The sequence below is a fragment of the Anabas testudineus genome, chromosome 11 (assembly GCF_900324465.2).
Source record: "Anabas testudineus chromosome 11, fAnaTes1.2, whole genome shotgun sequence".
Classification (NCBI taxonomy): Eukaryota; Metazoa; Chordata; class Actinopteri; order Anabantiformes; family Anabantidae; genus Anabas; species Anabas testudineus.
In genome coordinates, this window is record NC_046620.1 from 1,539,572 (window position 1) to 1,561,416 (window position 21,845).

The 21,845-nt window shown below is 40.1% G+C and overlaps 1 protein-coding gene across 1 annotated transcript in view; it reads left to right on the forward strand.

The window, feature by feature from the left end:
- Positions 1-21,845, forward strand: part of LOC113155163 (glutamate receptor ionotropic, kainate 5-like) — a 52,384-nt gene that overhangs the window by 12,537 nt on the left and 18,002 nt on the right. The window contains exons 5-11 of the mRNA XM_026349719.1: positions 2,061-2,239; positions 4,654-4,707; positions 8,930-9,091; positions 12,799-12,951; positions 15,715-15,819; positions 17,340-17,447; positions 17,542-17,745. Coding sequence (XP_026205504.1) covers positions 2,061-2,239; positions 4,654-4,707; positions 8,930-9,091; positions 12,799-12,951; positions 15,715-15,819; positions 17,340-17,447; positions 17,542-17,745 — 965 coding nt within the window. The remainder of the gene's footprint in view (positions 1-2,060; positions 2,240-4,653; positions 4,708-8,929; positions 9,092-12,798; positions 12,952-15,714; positions 15,820-17,339; positions 17,448-17,541; positions 17,746-21,845) is intronic.

Below are 21,845 nucleotides of genomic sequence, written 5' to 3' on the forward strand. Positions count from 1 at the left end.
CCACAGCGAGAAGAAACTAAATTGCACTGTGAGATAAAGATTCATGATCACTAAATATGGAATCTTAATGTTTTTAATAACCATGACTTTCCCGTTAATCCATCATCGGTCCAAAACTTCTACTCGAACACACGAGTCCATGGCAGATATTTAGTGAGTTCATTCATGCTCACCAGAGGAAGAATGATTTCCATTTGAACAGAGTGCTTCTCTTTTATTACAGCTTTCTTTCAAATAAAGCTAAACAATACATTTCCTTTCTTTTTTCAGTCCTACAAAAATAAACAAATATATAAATCCTTTGATATTAATGTCTCTTGTGAGTGGAGGTGAACACACACTCTGTGATTTCTGCATGAAACACTTTTCTAATTTCACTGATGATCAGCTTTTTAGGAGTACAGCTTGAATACAATCAAGAAATGGTGAAGAAGATGCCAACAGGGCCTTAAACAAGTGTTTACTCAGCTGTTTATGTTGTCAGCCTATCAGCTGGTCATCCCAGTTCCACATTCAGCCTGTCAGTTTGAGCACCGGCAGAATTCTCAGACTAGATTACAGTCCCTCTGATGAACTGGATTATTGATAGTCCATGGTGTAAAGATGCTTTGATTTATTCCTCACTAATCTAGTTTACTCTGCTCATGTTCTACTTTCTCTTCCTCTTTCCCTCATCCTCTCCTTGCCCTTCCTTTCATCCTCGGCTCTTCCTTCATCGATCTCTCCTGTTTTTCCACCCGACTGGGCTGCCCCGACTCACTCCTCTGCTGTCACTGCAGACTCTCAGTCTTTAGCTGCATCCTCTGCTGTTAATGGCTGTGTTTAACGGGCCTGTATTGTTGTCGTGAATGGTGCTGACGGCCAGTTAAACCCAGCAGGCCCATGATGAAAGCTTTATGGCAGCGATTAGAAGAGACACGCCTGCTGCTTCTGTCAGGGACGGACGAAGAAACGGGACAAAGGCCGACTGACTCTGAATGTTAAAACTAAGATGATGCAAGAAGATTAGTCTTTTCTAAAAGTTAACCAGGAAATATTTTAATGATAAAACTTTCCTATGTTTCCTCAATTTAATACTTGTGCTTTAAATTATAACTAGTTTATTATAATGTGCTATCAACTAATTAACAAATAGAATCTCATTCCTGTCAGACTTAAGACATCAGCAACATCAAAAAGCAGTCAGTGACCAACTAGGTAAGAAAAAAGGACAGAATCTGATTATATGTGAATAATTTCTGGCACAGAGAATTTCTCTGAACTGTCACAATAATTAGATATTTCTTTCCCCACTGAGCACTTACTTAGATCTGCTACACATGGTTGTTTTTAATTATTGATTCTTCTTCCAATATGACCATCACCAGTTCCCAGAGGCCTGTGTAACATGAATTACTGTAAATTATTTGTCCAAACAACATAAACAAAGTTTACATGATGTAAAACTGAGCAAATTCTTATACTTGAAGAACTGGAACCACAGATTGTTTTTGCTTGAAAACTTAATTATTCCAATAGATGAACTACTGTAATTATTATGGTTGATTTAAATTTTAAATTTCAGCACAACCATTTGTCATGTATCTTAAGAGTCAACAGTAGTAATTAAATGTACATTAACAGTATCTCTATATTTAGATATGATAAATAGCAGAACATGTAGAGTTTGAGCCAATGAAAAACACTAAATATGTTCAAAGATGTATCATCATCACCAAGTTTATTCTCTCCGGGGAAATGGATGGACTTTGAGCTTAATCACCCTCATCCCTGTCTGTTTATTGTCTCTTTCAGGCCTGAAAGTTTTTAGAGCAGCAAAAGTTATTTTTCTTTCTAATGAGTCCCATCAATTTCTGCAACCCTTTTACAAGTCAAAGCAATAACTTTACAAGTAAACAAGCTAAACACTCCAGCGAGCATCATTTATAGACAGCTCCTCAGACATTTTAACTCCCTCTTATTGCAGATGGAACCCAACCATAACTCCTTGCATGGGAAGAGCTGACATGTTCATTGACGTGGTTAAAAAGATGTGTTACTCACACTTGCCCGTCCTTTAGGCCTGCTGCGACTGGAGGAGCTGGTCCGTCGCTTCCTCATCTCTAGGGAGACGCTGTCAGTTCGGATGCTGGATGACAGTCTGAACCCCACCCCTCTGCTGAAGGAGATTCGAGATGACAAAGTGGCCACCATCATCATCGATGCCAATGCCTCCATCTCCTACCACATCCTCAGAAAGGTCAGAGTGATCAGAGGTTTAATCATTTATTGAGTAACTTATGAAGGTGTGCACAATATAAATAAAACATTAAAAGTGAGAACAGCCCTGTCCCAGTCTTTGTGTGTTTCCTCATCTGTGGCGGTTGCAGAGAACAGAACCTTCTGCAGCACCTTTGTTTTCTGCCCAAACCAAATCTACCAGCTTAGTTGTAATTTTATTCTCTGCTGAGAAACCTTGTCGGACTGAGAGGTTTAGAATACGAAATAAAGCCGCTCAGTAACTCTATTGTGTTTGTATTTTTGCCTGTAAAGCTGAGGTTCTACAGGCAGATTGAAGCTCCCCTTAACCTAACGGTGAAGCTTACTTTGTGTGGAAGATTAATGGATGAATAAAAGGGGCACTCTGCAGGCTCTTTACTGTGAGGTTGCCAATTCAAAGCCCAGACTGACTGTGAACATTTGTTCTGTGAGTGTTGCTCACAGTGAAGGTATGATCTTTTCTAAAGCCTCTAAATGTGTTAATTGACAAACAGTGAAAGACGGTGAAAAAGTCACTGAACTGAAGATATTGGGATGGATTCAAATCTTATAAAATGATAAGTGAAGCTTTCTTTTTGTAAGAGACTCCGGATGAAAGTGGGCTTTTAGCCAACTCTGGCACGTCATAGATGTTCATAGATGTTTTAATCACAATGCAAAACAATGATCACAATCAGGCACTAAAAGAAGTGTATCAGCGAGGGACCGAGACTACTGTTCAACCCTGACACATGAACAACAATCAGTCACGAAGCTGCAGGCTATCTATTAGGCACGTGTTGCCACACGATCTGTCATGTACTGAAAGTGTCAAGGGCAGCGAGTCTGTATGAGAGCTGGTATCAGCAGCAGCTGAGTCAAGTCAGGTCGACTCAGGTTTGTTGGGTTTATAGTATTTAACAGTCTGAGCAGTGAGCACATACTGTGCAACTAAGCTAAGCCTCGGGGGAAAAGTGTGTATCAGTCATTTACCACCTGTTCTGCTTAAAACTAAACTTTGTCACTCGGTACTCGAGTGAGTTTGCCACGCTGTTTAAAGAGGTAATGTTTTCATTTATATGCTGGCATTTAGTGAGGTCATGTATAAAGGCTGAGCAGGTGCCAGAAGTGTGTCGACAAAAGGATCATGAGGACTTTGAAAAAAGGTCCTTGTGATGCTTAATCGGCGTTATATTGTGTTGTGTTATGATTCTGATTTGGAAACCATGAAAAATACTGTACGTGTTTAACAAGTCCCCTTGAAGTAAATAAAATAATGAGTAAAATACAAGGATGTAACTAGATGAATGGTGCAGCTGAGTTCCAATCGAAAGAGATGAAATGACTTTTACTGTGAAGCAGCGAGTTAAATAAATGACAAAACAGCTCATTTGTAGACCGTGAGTTAAAACAGTAAGGACTAAAGGTTTGTGTGGAATACTTGGAATGAGTCCAACCGAACAAAGTCCTAGTAGCAGTACTAGGAGTGCAGATGGAGATCTTTGTCAAGAGAAGACGATGGTACCTGAGGATCCCACCTTGTCTCTGAGGTGTGCTTCTTATGTCCAACTTGATTGAACAGGAGTGACAGGCTTTCATTGGGAGTTGTGCCACTACATGGTGTGACAAGGTTTGTGGCTTTTAGGATCAAAGGTAGCAGGTCCTGGTCCAGATGAGTGTTTCATCTCGTTGCTCAGTGTTTTATTGCACTGGTGAAAATGCTGTGGCTGCTCCCAGAGTGGCATCCTTACTGTGGTTGTTCAGCAGATCTTTGGAAACTTGAAGATGTCTTTTCTCTCTAGTATGATTCGCTGCCAGACAGAAGCAATTTCTGCAAGAAAAACTGTGGACTGACAGGTTAGTATTTGTTCAGACAAAATCATAGTAATGCTGCAGTACAACAGGTCCAGTGGAGACCTGGCCGCAGTCCCAGAGACGAACAACCTGCAGTGTTACTGCTCACTATCGGCAGGGCCTTTTTGAATTTACAGGTGAAAGATGTGCAGATGTCTGGGTTGAACCTCAGCTAAGTTCATGATTTTAATTTAGACACGTATAGAAAACCCAGACTGAGCCTGATCTGGACATCTTTTCACCAGCAAATGGTCCAATTAGAACATACTTAGCGATTATTCTACCTCTCATAATTACCTTCCTAAACTTTTCAGTGCAGCTTTTCATCTCTGACAGGTCTCGTACTTGTATTCAGAGACATAACCACTGTTCCGATGTCATTTCATGTTATTAAAGAAGTAGGAACAGCTCCGACTCAGACTGTCAGGGTGAAACATAATTGTCTCCAACATGACACTGTGCAGGGTGGAAATATAGAAGTTTTTTTATAAACTGTGACTCATGTTCATGCTCACAGCACTGACACTTTTCTCCCTCCTCTGCTCTTTTGGTGGCCTGCAGGCGAACGAGCTGGGGATGATGTCAGCCTTCTACAAGTACATCCTCACCACCATGGTAAGAGCTTCACACCTCGTCCTTACATCTATCAGGAAGCACTCAGCTAGATTCTACAAACCCCTCCTCACACACTCATGTTCCATTAAAATCCACTTCTTTTCTTCTCGATCTATTCATCCTCATAAAGATGATAATCCTTGTCTTTTGTACCTTTTGTACAAAAGACATTTAATGGTCCTTTCCTTTCTGTCATTTCCTTTTTTCCCCTTTTCTTGTCTCTTAAATTTCATTTTTGCTTCCTCTCTTCTCCTAATACTTTATTTCTCTTCCTCTTTCCTTCTGTCTTCCTCTGTTTAGCATCTCTCCCATCGCTCCTCATTTAATTTGATTTCTTTCTCTAATTCTACTGTACACTTGTTACCTCATTTCTCTCATTTCCATCCATTCCCACTTCCCGATCTTCTCTCCACATCTCACCTTCTTCCCTTTTCCTTTCTGCTTCTCTCACCTCATCCTTTTATTTCACTCTTCCTTTTTTGTTTTGTCTTTCTTTGAATCCTAACAACGACCACTTCCTGCCATATTTCAGCTCATTATTCTCTCACATACTCTTCTTTTCTCATCTTCTCTTCTTACCATCAGCAGTTGTTCTTTTTCATTTTACAATAAACTAAATCTTCTCTGTCAGCTTCTTCCTTTTGTCACCACATTCTTTATTTTTATACTAAACATTATTTTTCCCTCGTTATGTTTTCAGGTCACATGCTAAAACTAAATTCTCCAGGTCTCATGGTCTCATCCATTCTTTCCCTTCCTCTTTCCTCTCACCTCACCCTTGCCTTCATAAATCTCTTACCTGTATCAGCCCTGCTCTTGCTCTCCTTATTAAAGATGCATGCTGATCCTGCTGCCGTTTGTCATCATTATAATTTTGCTGTTCGGTGTCATGCCCTTGTGCGAAGAGACTTTGCTTGGATAATAACTCGTCTCGATCTCCGCCTCGTCTCTAAACACCGTGGTGTCACAGATTTTTACAGAGGGGTTCACAAGGGCACTCCAGCCAAACTCACATACCCAAGGGCACGTCCCCCCCACCAACCCCCAACAAACACACTTTCAACAGAAATGTAGATGCTAAGTAAAAGTAAACTTATTCCCTCACATCCAAACGTCCACTCTTACATATATAATGGAGTCTTTGACCTACCTTTAACTTTGTAAAGATGCTCCGCAGGTTTCACAAGACAGTAAATAATAATAAAAAATAAATAATAGTAAAACTGTTTTTCATGTGGTTATTTCTCATTTAACAGTAATACAGTATCATCAAAATGATGATCAAATGTCAAACTAAAAACCTGATTTTCACACAGGATACCCAAACAATGAAAGAAAACTTTATTTAATTAAGGCAGATTTTCATGATTTCAGCTCTGTGAGGTTTTTATGACTGTTCTCAATTAAGACATAAAAGATCTGATTTTAGTTGTGTTATTATTTTACATTATATCTATTAATACTCGCAGATGAAGATCTGATCACATTTTATTTCATATTTAATGCAGAAAACATGAAATTCCAAGGTTCACATACTTTTTCTTGCCACTGTATGTATAGACCAAGTCCTAAAATCGATCCTTGGGGAACCATCAAAGTTAATGTAGAAGTTTAGGGGAATCTGTCATGATGGCCCTAATTACTAAGACCTTTCTCCTTGAATAGTAAGATGAAAACAAGTTCATTGTTATGCCTCAGTATATTTTGAAAAAAAAAAAAAAACACCACAGCTGGAGCACGAGTCTAAGGCAAAAGTCTAAATTCCTTTGGAAATACCTGACTCCAAGCAGAAAAAGATGCTGTATGTAAATGGAAATAATAGGTAAAGAGTAAACGGTAATGTGTGTTTCCCTTCAGACAAAGACCAGAGACAGAAATGACCAAAGACTTTACAACTAAGATACTCGACTTCCAGTTTTCAAAAACCAGAATTCTCTACAATTTGAATGAAGTAATCATTGAGTCATAGCTAATGACCGCTAACCTTAAATTACCTCTGCAGATATATGATGTTCATGTTCTCCTCAATAGAGCACGAAGGACTTAAATCGTACTTAGTGCCTATTAAAATGAACACAAATCATTGAGTCATGTTCAAACTGTCACATATTTTCTTTAGAATCAACTCAAATGTCCTGATCTGCAGCTGAAAACCTGGTTCTTATTGAATGAAGGTCTTGTCTAAAGTGTGCTGCAGTCACAGCATCACTGGTGTCCTTGTGGGATGTGTCACAGTGCTTGGTCCCTCAGCAGAGCTGGCCCGCACGCCCCTACTCATCCAGCCAACAGCTCTTTGTCACGGCTGGCAGGCCCACGGTCTGACAGTGGACTTGGCTGTTGCAGAAATTGATTTTGCAACTGGCAACAGCAAGAACAACAATAACAGCAGCTGCAGCTTCCCGACAGGCCGGGACGTGGTTAAGTAAATAAGTGCCTGTGAGATTTGGCTAAAAAGAAATTAACCTCACACACACGTTAGTAGCTGCCAAGAAGCACTTCTATGGTCTGAATGTTCCCAGGATGTTTGACTAAATCTTTAGTTTTAGTTAGTTAGTTTTGAACGTAGATGGACGTGAGTTTTTTTACGTTCTACTGACTCAGTTCCTGCAGCCTGGAAAGACTCTGTGATAAATAAATATGTTTTTTACCCCACAAGAGGTCCCATCAAATAATAATGATGACAGTCCATCCATTCAAGGCTGCGTTCCAGACCAACAACTACTGGCCAGGTATCGTTCTCACTTAGATTTTAACAACAAAACAATCAATAACAAACAAAGCAACAAAATCAATACAAGTACAAAAAGTTCTCAAAGACAAAAAAGAGACACAACTGTAGAAACCATGGATGCAAAAAGAAAAATAGTGTTGGATTTCTGTAAAATCAGTTGTAAATATTCACTCCATTAGTGGTGGACATCTTACTTTAGGTCATTTCTACTTGAATTTTCAGTTTACAACAAAATGCATAATAGAAACTGGTTTCTATCTAGAGGATGAATTCTTTCCAACACACCATGAGTTATTATTTTGTCGCTGTTGTTAGGACAAGATGTCAGCTATGCACCCAACCTTGGGCTGTGACCAACAAACCACCGGTCAGCCATCGACCAGTGTCTGTGTGTTGAGGGTTTGTAGTTGGCCTAGTTTTTACAGTGTAAGCACACGCCCATCAACAGACCTGTTGGTTAAATAAACCACTCTGATTGGCTGTTCAGTTTAGAAAATGACTGCATGAGAGAAGATATACTTATCAGCCTTATTCTCAATTAGAAGTAGCCACACACCATCTGAGTGAGTGTGCTGTAATAATAGTGAGCTAATGCTGCCAAGTGCTGTTTCGTTGCCGGTCTCAGGTCTTCTTCTGCTCTCTGTTTTTAAATGACAAATACTGACTACTGCCAACTGCTGCTATAGACAATATAAAAAAAGGTTTACTGCCTCTTTTTGGCTCCAATAACAGAAACATGAGGCAACAGTTGGTCTAAGTCACCTCTAGTCTTTTGATGCTGGCTTGGTGTGTCATGGCCATTAGTCATAATCTAAAGGATTTAACAGCCTGCTCTTAGTGTTTGGTTAAAAAAAGAGCAGATTTTAAAAGAACACATTCGGTGGAGGATAAATAAGCACAGTTTCAGCTGGAGAGGAGATCCAAGGTGAAATGAACAAGGTGAAGTGTTTGATGAGTCAGCCGTCCTTCCTCTCGCTATCTGAACGTTGTAGTATCTGTTCTAAACACCAACCTGCCTCCATTCTTTACTCTTCACAGCTCAAGTTAAATGTTTCATTGTCAGCATTTGCAGAGGAAACACAAACCTCCCTCTAAGGGCCGAGCAACAGTTTGATTCTGGTTTGTTTCAGCAGCAAAACTCAGCATGACACCAACTCACCTTCAAGGACTATTTGAAGTCCTTTGAAATTCCCCAGCATTTGATGTCCATATTTTTTTTTTCAAACCCCAATACAAGGCTCTGAATTGAAAATTGAACTTGACGTTATTGTCTTCCTCTTTCTTCTGCTTTTCTTTCATCCTCCTCTTGTTTCAGGATTGTCTTGCCGCTGTGATCTTAAAAGCTCATTTCTTCTGCATCTCACAGCTGCTGCTGCTTTTTCAACAAATTGTAAACATGTTGTTCTAAGAAGAAAGATGTAACCTTATTTACCTGTCTTCCCTTCATCTCCCTCCCACTCTCTCTCTCTCTCTCCATCGTTCTCTCTCAAGGATTTCCCTCTACTTCGACTGGACGACGTGGTGGACGATCAGTCCAACATTGTTGGCTTTTCCATGCTGAACAGCAGCCATCCTTTCTACCTGGAGTTCATCAGGAGCCTCAACCTGTCCTGGAGGGAGGGCTGTGATATCAGCCCATATCCTGGACCAGCGGTGAGACACACAGTGACAAACACATTGATGGGAAGAAAACCTCAGTTCTGTTCAATCTCTCTGTATGAAAAAGATTTTGTAGTATTAATGTTTGTTTTTAAAGCTAATTACACATTGAAGTCAAGTTCAGACAACAGCATCTGCTCTTATTAAAGTCAGAAATGCACTTAACAGCTGGAAGGCTCAGTGAAGCATGTATTATCCTGAATAAATGCCAACAAGAGACTTCAAGTTGGACCGAAGTACAGCTTTTGTGTGCAGAAAAACCTCTACTGTGTATTAGTTTGAGTCAGATTTACAGACTCTTCAGTGCTTCATGCATTTTAATATAGATTATTCAGTAGCTTTCACCATCTCGACATCCCACCTCCCTAACATTCAGGGGTCAGTAGCAACGCCCTGACAGCCACAAATCACACACATGATCCTGGAAACTGGACAATTCTGCCATGTCCCCAGTAGACCAAGCCTGAGCAGCCTGTCATTGACTGGGAGACATTCAGGAACTATACAGAGCGTAGCATTGTCGGCAGTGCTCAGAGCCCAGTGGTCAATGATTCTGTCTGATACCATCAACACCCCCTGGAAGTCTGTCCTGGAAGATATTTATTCACTCTTTTTTCAGTAGCTCTTGCTGATAGCAACACAAAAGATATCCCACACGTCTTGATGATGTTATGTTAGTGCAGCTTGCAGGTTGTTGGCGTGCAGGCTGCATGTTTTCACAGCTTGTCTCAGCAGTTTTGTTGCTGCTTCTTGTATAATTCTCAATGGATTAAAGATAAATTAATTAATTTAATTTACTTCTTCAGAGAATGTCAGATAAAAGTAATGAAAGACCAAATGTCACTGGTAAAAGCATCAAGTCTGCTCCTGAGAAGCTCACTTCTACCTTCTGGTCCACGGTGGGCTACTTGGGGTTTGGTGACTTGCCCAAGGACACTTGAACATATAACAGGAGGAGCCAGGAATCAAATCACAAACCCCAAAGTATCTCTCTACATCCTGTTCCACAACGGTGAAATGCTTCTTATTAACAGTGGAACCACTGGTAAACAAATAAATCAACAGCTGAACAACTGGTTTTACTGTCTGGTTACATAGTCACTGAATAAAACTTGACATTAACACATTAGTTATCCACTTATCTGTCATCCAGATCATCCTTCAGGTTTCCAAGACATTGTACATGTACATTTAAATAAAACATTAAAGTGCATCAAGTCTGCTCCAGAGAAACTCTGCAGGTTCAGCTGTAGTTGGAGCTTTGCCTTATTTCTTGCCTTTAATCTTCAATGATCTCTGTGCTTCTCTCCTCTGTAATGAATAGACCCATCAGGACAAATCAATCTCTTCAGGGCTGTTTGTCTCATTTGCACCTCTGATATCCACAGAGTAATAACACCTGAGCAGACTGCTTTAATAAAGATAATAGTAAGAGCTGGCCTCCGTCACTGAAGATGCGATCATCACTGCAGATAATAAACATCCCATGAGGGTTTATTATGCGGAGCTTCTTGCTTGAGCCTTGAAGGAATTGAAAAAAAACAATAAATATGGTTGTTTACCTTATTATGGAATTCACGATTGTGATGATTATTGTCTTTATTTGCACATAATCAATGTGCAAATAAATATCCCTGCAGTATCCCTGCAGTTTTCAAGATCTCTGGGTTTATTATACTGAATCATCATAACAGTAAAACTAAGTACAGTGAGTAAGTGAAAGGAGGTTTTCCTCTCTGCTGTCTCCTGGTGCTGCTCAAGTAGGGTTGTTGGGTTTTCTAGATAATTCTGTATGCAGTTATATTTTGTGAAGTGCCTTGAGATGACGTCTGTTGGGATTTGAAGCTATATAAATAAAATTCAATTGAATTTTTATATAATTCTTGTTGGAGAGGCTGTGAAAGTCTGGTCCATTGGTCCAAGTCTGATCCAAACCTTTCTGATTTAACAGATCAAGAGACCATACAGAACAAAGAAAAACTATTATTTATGATAAAATTCACATGAATCAAGGCGTCAACTCCCACTACCCACTCCCCCTGAGTGACATGAGTCATAATAACGTAAAGCACGAACACCTCCACACACCAGCAAACAAACATTAAACATATGATTTTATTGAAAAGCTATTTTAAACTTCATATAAACAAATTTTGAAAAGAGGAAATCCACCATTTAGCAGTTAGAAAACTATTACACTAACTTCCCCCCTTGGCAGACTGTCAGTGAATCCTGGTCTGATTATGTGCACATTTAACATTAATGCATTAAAATGTGACTCAGCATGGGGTCAGATTAGCACAGTGTTGGTGTTATTTTAATAATACGGACTTTGAATCAGGTTATTATTACACTGGTGCTGTATCAGCCCCACTGTGACTCAGTATTTACCCGGTGATATTAAGTCATTTTGTTCTCTAGACTCTCTAGAGAGAATAATCAGTGTTGGACGATGGTGCACAGTGAGTTCTGAGGTGTTTTACAGTAAACAACACACACATTAGAGTATATGCGATGTTTTTTAACGCCCCTGTTATCTGGATTCATTTTTAACAACACTACTATGTATGTATTAAAGTCAGTATGTATGAGGCAGAAACAGCTTCAGGAAGCGCGATGAGAGCTGGCAGGTACTTCTCACTCTTTCTGCCTCGATCTTGCCTCTTCTATCTTTGTCTCTTCAAACTGTAATTAGTTATCATCATCCAGCCCTGAAACTGTCGACTTGGAGACAACTCCAATCACACTCAGTCATATATCCATCTTTTTTATCAGCTGTCGACAGGCTGTGCAGCTCTGCCTTTATACAATTTGTCCGATTCCCTCAGAGTGTCAGTTTGACTGACAACTGACCAAGCAGACCAGAACGTCAGGCTGTGATAGGATCACTGAGCCGTATGAGCCGCGCACTGAACGCAGCTGATAGCAGGAATGATTCAGTTTTCCTTCCTCTGTTATCATTCCCCGACATTCTTGCCTGTAGAAGCACCAATAAACACATTTTTCTATTGTCTGTGTAGGACTCAGTGTCTGCATGGATAATATACAATCAAATGACAGCAAACTGTCACCGTGTCTGCAGCTCTACAGAGCTTCTTAACCTGTTTTAGTTCTCAGATATACAAACACATAGACTGGCTGAGACTCGAGACACCAACAGTCCAACATTAGATTTAATCCTGTAGCAGCTCTGAGTCTGCGAGATGTGGGAATAGTGAGCTGCTTGCTAAAATCTTGAAGAATGTTTTAATGAATGTTTTTCTGTCAAAATGCAACTCATTCTACTTTAAAGAAGTTCAAATCATGCATATGGCTCAGTCTAATCTCTAAATCTACTAAATGAAACAGAATCTAACTTGAGGTTGACTTGAGGACATATTCACTCACCTTTGATGTTATTGTCGGTGAATGAATGAAGGGAAGTATAAACTATTGAATAGTTTTCATTATGTAGCCAGTCTCTCAAGGTAACTGCATTCAACTGAATTCTCTCTCAAATGTAAGTGCAACAGTTATTCTCTGGTTTAATTAAAAACTGAGGACTTGAAAACACTGCTGGTCTATTTAACATTGTGAAGTATTAAATCTGGAAATGTACCATAGAGTAGAAATGATCTTTTTAAATCAACTGCTTCCTCAGATTAACACACACACACAATAAAACACACATGTTTTTGACTATTATTGGTTTCGTTCTCCAGCTGTCGTCGGCCCTGATGTTCGATGCAGTTCATGTGGTGGTGAGTGCCGTGCGGGAGCTGAATCGCAGTCAAGAGATCGGAGTGAAGCCGCTGAGCTGCACCTCCCCACTCATCTGGCAGCATGGAACCAGCCTCATGAACTACCTACGCATGGTACACATACACACCACCTTTCCCATTGATGCATAAAGAAAGCTGAATGCAGTGTGGCGTTTCATTTTCTTTGACTTACGTGCACTGGATAAGCAGCCCACTGTCCAGGTCTATCTGATTCCATCCCTACAGTTGGATGATAGAGATGGTTATCAGTTTTATCTGTGTGTGTCGAGTAGCTGTGTGGGAGTCTAGACCCAGCTTATCCTGAAATCATGCTACTTAAAAAATACCTCTGTTTACCTGTAATTTAGTGGGTGTGTGATTATAAATGATTTATCATAGGAGCAAAGGAAGTAGAAGCTGGTTTCTTTAAACTAAGACTGTCATCTTTCTGAAACATCAATTAACTAATCTTTAAACCTAAACCTAAGTAAAACTAAGCAAAATGACTAAGAAGATACTGAAAAGCAAAGCTGTCCTGCTCAAATCTGTTTGAAAGGAAGTGCTGCACAATACATTTTACAGTTTCCATTTGAGGACAGATCAGAGCTGAAGTAGCGTTGATGTTGCTGCTGGACAGAAAGAGAAAGAGGAGATTTCATTGTGTCTCAGTGTGTTTCTCTGGTATCTTTTCCTTTTTCCCTACTTGGCTCCTCTTTCATTTCCTTTGTCATTTATTACTGTCCTGTTCTGTCTGTTTCTGTCTTTCTGCCACTTCTTATTTTTGCCTTCCACTGACGATGCCCCTCTCTCCCCTTGCATATTGTTTTTGTTGCTCTCAGTGCATCACTTCATCATCTCGCTACTGTTTTTGGCAGCAACCAGAGACCTCTCTCACTCTCTATCTCTCTCTGTCTCTCTTGCCACAGAGTTTCTGAGATGTAATTCATCTCGAGTCATACGTACACACACACACACACACACACACACACGTTTATACTGTACGTGCACACAATAACACATGAGCTCAGGCACAAAATGCATGCTTGACTGCACATGTATCACACAGATCTCACAGTTATTTCCACATTGCTGCAAACACATACACAAAGCACCAGAGGCTCTGTCACTGATCTGATGAACTGTCTGTTTGCTTCTTTGTATGCTTCTAATACGAATCTAGTTTGTCCCTATTCGTAGTTCCTGCTCCTTAAAAATTGTATTATAAACCAATAAATGTCTCTTTCTTTGTGTGCAACACTATGAAGATTCCTCATATATTACTGTGGTTTGTGTGGTAATGGATAAAACAGGAATCAGTCAGAAACCTACCACTGTTAGTCAGTGGCAACAGTTTTCTGATCTAGGGTCGTCAGTAGTCCAATAACCAACTGGACACATTAAAATCCAAGAAAATAATATTCCACAACTTGGTCTCAGCTTTGATAAATGACACTTTTCTTCCTTTGGATTCTGTGAGAATTTGCACAGGATGACTTGACTTGTGAATATAAGCAAATGTGGAGTTTGATGCCTTGAAGACACTCGAAAACTCGAACGTTTGGGCAAAAAACATGTTAACCACTGTTACAGCACATTTCCTTTAATCATACTTTTTCATTATTATGAAGTGAGCACACTAATTGTTTTACAAGTGAAAGATTTTCCTTTCTTTCTTGGTTACGAGACTTCAGCTGCTCAACAATCCGTGGTTACCTTTTGTCTTACTCTTCATGATGTTTCATACATTTTCACTGGGAGACAGATCTGGACTGCAGGCAGCCAGTCAAGCAAACACTGTCTACGTAGCCACACTGTTGTAGCACTTGCAGAATGAGGTCTGGCATTGCCTGCAGAATTATCCACTAATTCCCTGTGAAAAGACTTTGCTTTGATTGATCTCTCTAAAATGTAAAAAATAGACTGACTCTGAGGCTGACTCTGTATCAATAGTACTTTCACATATCTGCAACTCACCCGTGCTGTGGGCACCAGCGTACCCCCAAACCACCACAGATGATGGCTGATGACAGTCTGGATGATTGTCTTTGGTTTTCAAACCCCTTGTTTGGCCACAGACGCCGTTGCCACTGTCTGTGATGAGGATGGGCCCAGAGAACTTGATGGTGTTTCTGAAAGGATTTGATGTATGACTCCCTCCTTATAGAGTTTCAGATTACTTTTCTGTATGCAGCAGTGAACTGTGTTAAGTGGCAATGTTTTTCCAAAACACTCCTGAGCCTATGGATATATTAATCATAGAAACAATGGATTCTGCCCTTGGCCTTTTACACGCTGAGATTTCCCCAGAGTTCCTGAATCTTTTCACAACATCATGTACTGTAGATGGTGAAAAACCTCTGAATTTGCTGATCTGGCTGCAAAAAATATTCTCTTTGAACTGAAAAAAGTGTTGAGACACAACACATCTTTGCCTGCAAAGACTGAGCCTTTGGTGGATACTCTTTTAGTATCCAATGCTCAAGGTAACCCGCTCATATTGAGTAATCCAGAATGGTGTTAAATGAGCATTATTTTGCTTCTTATTTTGTCCCAACGTTCATGTGTTTTGCAAGCATCAAATTCTACTAGTAGGTAGTAAACGTTACTGTACTTTACTGAAGACACTTAAAATCTTGTTAGTTGTACTTTTGTCAGCTAAATAAAGTTTCAGGCAAATTGACAGATCAGAAATTTTATTTTTATTGCATTTTAGAAATGCTGTGATGCACAAATGTGTCCTGTTAATCAGGAATCTTGAAAGTAGAGTAGAGTAGAGTCTATGAGACAGTAAATGAAGAACTGAGTTAATCTAACTTTATACGAGGCAACTTGCTCGTCATCTAATAACTATTTTGATCTCTCTGTTTATCTCTTCAGGTGGAGTACGATGGTCTGACGGGTCACATTGAGTTCAACAGCAAAGGCCAGAGGACCAATTACACCCTGAAGATCCTGGAGAAACACCCTGCAGGCCATAAAGAGGTCAGAGGTCAAATGGGCTCAAGTTGGAGACAGATAGGTGAAAGGTTGAGATAGAATTCAGCTGCATGTAGCCTTGTGATTGTTTTGCACATGAGCTAAAATTAAAGAAAGCGTTCCTCTATAGTGAATTGTTGAGTTCATTCATTATCACTGAACTTGGACAGATGAAATGTTCAACTAGCTGCTGGTAATAGCACCAGTGTGTGTAGTTCTCCCCATTTGGCCAATAAAATCAATACAAACACACTTTGTCCATGAGGGCTGATTGTTTATGACCTCAGATGAACATTAAAAGGTCACATATTAACTAAGGTCAGCCCAGGCTGAAACGGTCTCTCAGTCCAGAGTTAATTGGACTGTAAAAAGGAATCCAGTGGACTCTCACTCGATTTACATGGTGACTTCAACACAAGGAACAGGTTGGTTGACTGGTTTTGGCTTTAATACGTTAAATATAACATGTTTCTGCTAAAGAAATGCAAGATTTGTTTGGTGAACAAATCTAAAAGGTAAAAAGACCGTCAGGAAACAGGGTAGATGATTTAAGTGAGTGGTGGTTAGGAGCCCAGTAGTTTAACAGCTAACAAACACAAAAACAACAACAAAGAAGGGAGGCAGGTGGGGTCATGAGGTCAAGGAATGAGATGGAGGTGGTGTTAGGTCAGCAGATGGATGTTTTCATCCTGGGTTTTGTATTTATGACCATATGACGTCTGATGAACGAGCCAGGAGACACAAGATCCTCCCTCATTGATTTTACCATCGATTCTGCAGGGAGGATTATTCTGCCTCTACCTATCTGTCTCACTGCCTCTGTTTCTGTCATAACATGTTTTTTCTTTATTCTTTTTATCTGTTGGTCTTTGTTATCACTTTTTTTCTGATTTTTCTTTTTCTATTATTTATTTCTTTAGCACAGCATTTCTTTGCTGTCCATGTCCATCCGTTCTGTCAAGAACATTTTTAGTTTGGTTTAAAATCATTGAGAGTTTGTTCAATCAGACACAGACACAAGTTGAGTCTTCCTACTTCCTGGGGTTTCATCTCAACTCAACTTATGCAACAAGTGAATGCTTTTACGAGCCCAATGCTTTTATATTAAATGTTCATAGTTTTGTTGTGTTATTACGTCTTTAGGCTTCTCTTATGAACTCTAATCATCAGGACATTGTTTATTCTGGTCTCTGTCTGTCTTGAAGATGAGTTCCTGGCACTGAAGTTCAGAACAATTTGAATGTTTCTTGTATGAGGTTATCTTTCAAAGTTTATTCATCAAATTTGAAAACAGTGAAAAAAATAATTTAGAAGCTTTTTTGGAATTTGTCCCCGTTACAACAGTCTCTTGAATCCTATGATTCATCCTTCAGTGTGGTGAGATTGAAGACTAAGCTCAACATTTGACTGGAGATGCCAGCCTCCTCTGTGAAGCCTTGTCCACACTAGAACCTGACATGGTAACATCTGTGGCCTTTTCCTTTTTCATCTCCTAACGCTTACTTTTCTTCCTCCTGGGTGGACAGATTGGCATTTGGTACTCCAACAACACATTGGCCATGAACTCCACTTCTCTGGACCTCAATGCTTCAGAGACTCTGGCTAACAAGACGCTCATTGTCACCACAATACTGGTAAAACAAAGAATCTGTACCAAAAGTAGATGAGATTTTTCCATTTGTCGTCCTTTGAAGCAATTTCTCTTCATTGTCACTTTTATTGTCATAGGAAAACCCATACGTGATGCGAAAGTCCAACTACCAGGACTTCCAGGGTAACGACCAGTACGAGGGTTTCTGCGTGGACATGCTACAGGAGCTGGCCGACATCTTGAAGTTCTCCTTTAAGATCAAACTGGTGGATGATGGTCTGTACGGGGCCCCGGAACCCAACGGCAGCTGGACCGGCATGGTGGGAGAGCTCATCAACAGGGTGAGTGGACAAGGACGATGACAACACACTAATGAACTCTAAAGTTGAGCTTTGTTCTTGTTGATTGATTGCAGACTGAAGAATGAGTTACTGTTTGTCAGTTTGACTACTTAAAGAACTACATTATGTCATCAGAAAGCTTGCTGCAGACTTGATATTCTCAAATGATAGGTCTTAGTTGAACCAACAAGCCTACAACTCCTGCCTGCTTACAGATCAGGAAATATAAAAAATGAGGAGTTGACCACAATGATTCAGGACGTGGTTGAGCTGTGCATCGATTTCTTGTTTTTTTAATTTTCATCTGACAAAGTTGTGGACTAAATTAATCCTAATGTCCTCCTCCTCCTAATCAAGTCAGCTTGATCAAACAGCCATTTGAAGAAGTGAGGACTGGACAAAATGTGTTAACCAACCTCAACACGTCGTCCCATCCCATAAAAATCACTTTCAAAAAGTGTCCTCACATGTGTTTTTTGAAGTGTTCTTTGTTAACGACGACATCCTCACTATGAACCTTTAGAAAATATCCTCACTTTACAAATGTCTTTAATGTTGATAAATGTCATTCACAATGTCTTCGCTCATCTTTTGGAAAGATGTGTGGTCCCTTCAAACAAGTCCATCCTTAAAAAAACAATTTCAGTTCTAAAACTCAAAACGATCCAGAAGTGCAGGCATGAAAAATACAGGAGGGGGGGGACTGGACAAAACGTCTCGATTTTTCATGTCTCAAACTCAAATTGGTTCCCACTGAAACAGAGACACACACACACACACACACACACACACACACACACACACACTGCCAACACTTCTCCTTATCGTCTTTACTTTCTGTTGCCGCTTTGTCGCAGGCAGTTCTTTGCACAGCTTTAATTAGACTCAACTTGACTTAAAATGAGCCACTTTCCCTGAGAAAACAACTAAATTGGGCTTCAGCTGAGCCACTTAATACCTCCTCAGCATCTCTGTGTGTCTCTGCAGCACAGGGATGAGCAGCTTTCCAACGCTCCACCACTTGTATAATTGGCTGACTCTTGTGTTGCAGTTAAGGCGGCCATCACTGTCAACGACTCAGAGTCCCCGTCTCGCGCCCCTCACACCCACCCACCCCCGCTTGTTACCATAACTACTAGTCACAGAAGAGTGTTTGTGAGTCGTTCTGCTGCTGCAGCGTGTGAAATACTTTGTGTGCTCACACTTGAACTTCATGACTCCTGTGTCATAGATTTACTAATTTGCAAATTTACCAGATTAATGAGAAAAATGTCACCACACTATGTCCACATGTTGGTTAGACATGCAATTACCATTAGAATTTTGGAAATCTAAAGCCTGAAGTGATGGAGACACTTGAGATCTTCTCACATAATCTCAGACCTCTAGAGAAAGAAATACCTTTTCTACAATGTCACTAACCTTTAAAATGACTGGTATCAATTCAAGGTCGATCAAGGTTACCAGACAGTGTCAACATCTTGTACTGTGAAGGATAGCTTATATTATTTAAATTAAACTTTTTAAATTATTCGTTACTAGAAGTGTATAAAGTACAAACGTAATATTCAAGTAAAAGTGCAAGTACAGAAGAACGCTACACTACATCCAGATGTACTGAAGAACAGCCTCTAGGTTTAAAAACTAGGCCATTTAATTGGGTTCTTGCCTCTTCGAGGGAGTGGTGATGCACATACTGCAGAAACTGCACTGCTGTTTGTCACGTTGGTGACTCCTGCCTAATCCCACTAATAACACATGCACACACACACACACACAGTTACTACATAATGGTGATGAGAATGGTGATGGTGGCTGATGATTGTGTTTGTGTGTGTGTGTCAGAAAGAGGAAATAGGGAGCACAAGCAGGCCATTAAGAGGCTAATCAACTGTCTTTTTTCTTACTAATTATACAGAGTTGTTTCAATTACACTGCGGGATCCCTCTGCACAAACACACACACACACACACAGAGGCCAGCAGGTATTCACACACTTTCATCTGCAGCCAGAGACTCTATGCATTTTATGTAAATGTGTTAAAAAATAAAAACAGGCTTCATCTCTCTCTCCGTCTCCTTGTGTTGCTCCGTTACCTCGATCTATCCGTTTTCTGTAAACCGTCTCTTTCCACTCGCTGTTTCTCTCATTGGAAATTTCTGAGGTGGAAGCTCTTAAAACAACTGCTTGCTTTCAAAAACGCATGCACACACACTGGCTTTACACTCTACGAGGCCCAGGAGTCTGATGAAAGTGGATGAAATTCGTTTAACAAGTGTCTACTCGTTAATCAATTAAGTGTTAATTAAGGAGCAGAGAGGTGTCTGGGGTCCAGATAAACGCTCCTCTATGGATCCACTCTTATGTTTCCCTGTTGACTTTAACCTTAATGAGATTATCTTTCAACTTTAATTCCACTCTGCCCTGTTTACCCGGCAAGGTTAAACCTACACTCAAAAAACACTCAGCCATGAAGTTCAAAGAATCCTCTGTAGACCTCCACAATTCTGTGGTGAGGCACAGATCAGGACAAGGGCAAAAATCTTTTCTAAAGCTAAAAGTGGTCTGAGGAGCTGGAATTGTGAAAATGGTCAAATGGAAGTCCAGAACCACCAGGATTCTTCCTACAATTGGTAAAACAGGAAGGACTTTGGTCAGGGAGGTAGCCCAACCGGTTCTCTAACACAGCCTCGGAGGTCTTCTACAGAGATGGGAGAACCTAGCAGAGCCTGTTTCTGGGTATTAAGACTACGCAGCTCCACCTGGATCTCCTCATTGTTCCGGACGTCTTGTGCTTTGATGCAGTTTTGTTTTATTTTCTTTTTTAGGTTCTTTTCGTTGTCCAAACAAACTATACTCGTTCAGTCTTCTAATTGTACTGGACTTGACATTTAACCTACTCACTGAAACCCGTAGGGTCTGAGATGTAGATGCTGTTTATTTTATTTTTTTATTTTGTATTTGTCTTTGGTCTGAACTTAGGGTCAATGTGACGCCCACTCCTGAGAAATTGGCAACTGTTGTGAAGGCTTTTCACTGGTGAATAATCCCTCTCACTGTAGAACGTTGGACTCCAGGTTGTTTGAGAGATGGTTTTATAACCTTTTCCAAATTGATGTGCAGTAACAATTGATTTTCAAGACCATTGCTTATGTCTTTCCGATTGACATTGTGTTAAAGTAAGGGCATGCAGATTTGCCCTTTTCAGCATCAGAAAAATCAGATCTACCTCTCGGACTATACAACACAACCCTAACCCACGTCCTGGTCTACACTCCCTCTCGCTCACCGCGCTCTACAAGTGAACGACATCTTGTGGTCCTCTCACCTCAAAAGAGTCCAAACCTTTTCAGCTCAGTGGTTTCACAACCATAATAAATGAGTAAATAAATAAATCTTCCTACTATACCCCATGAATCTGAAAGTGCTCTTTCTAAAGCACCTTTAACGTCTGTCTCCTTGGTTTAGATATTTTGCTTTGCACCTGACTCATCTGAAAAAAACTTAAAGGTAAATGTAAATAAAAACACAGCCAAATGCTGCCAAAACCTCTACTTTAATAACTCTTATCTTTTACATATGAATGTATTGTGTGCATAGGGTCTGTAACTTAATGTTATGTGTAATTTATGGTAAAGGAATTACAAGAAGTCCCTTCAATACGAGGAGTAGAACCAGTATGAGCTCCATGATTTATCCACTCACCAGTAACAAAAGCTTTTATCTGGCAGGTTTAGTGTCATGTTGTCTCTTGGGAGCTGAACAATAACAATTCAGTGGTAACTTATAAAGCATCCAGTAGCAACCACACCCTTAACAATGACAATGAAAATCAATATTTCATTAAAAGTTCAAACATTGGGAACAAAGGTGCTGCTTTAATTGTGGCCTGGTTGGCAGAAAAAAAGAGTTCGGGACTATAATAAGAGATGTGTGTTTAATTGGAGTCACTGGTCATTTCAAACTGCCAAATTATCAGTCAGAAAAGACAATAATTGTCATCTGCATTAATGCTGCAGCAGAGACGCCATTAACCTTGAAAAGACAGCGGAACATCGTCATTTTTCACTTATTCTGGAGGTGGTCCAGGACAGAAGCA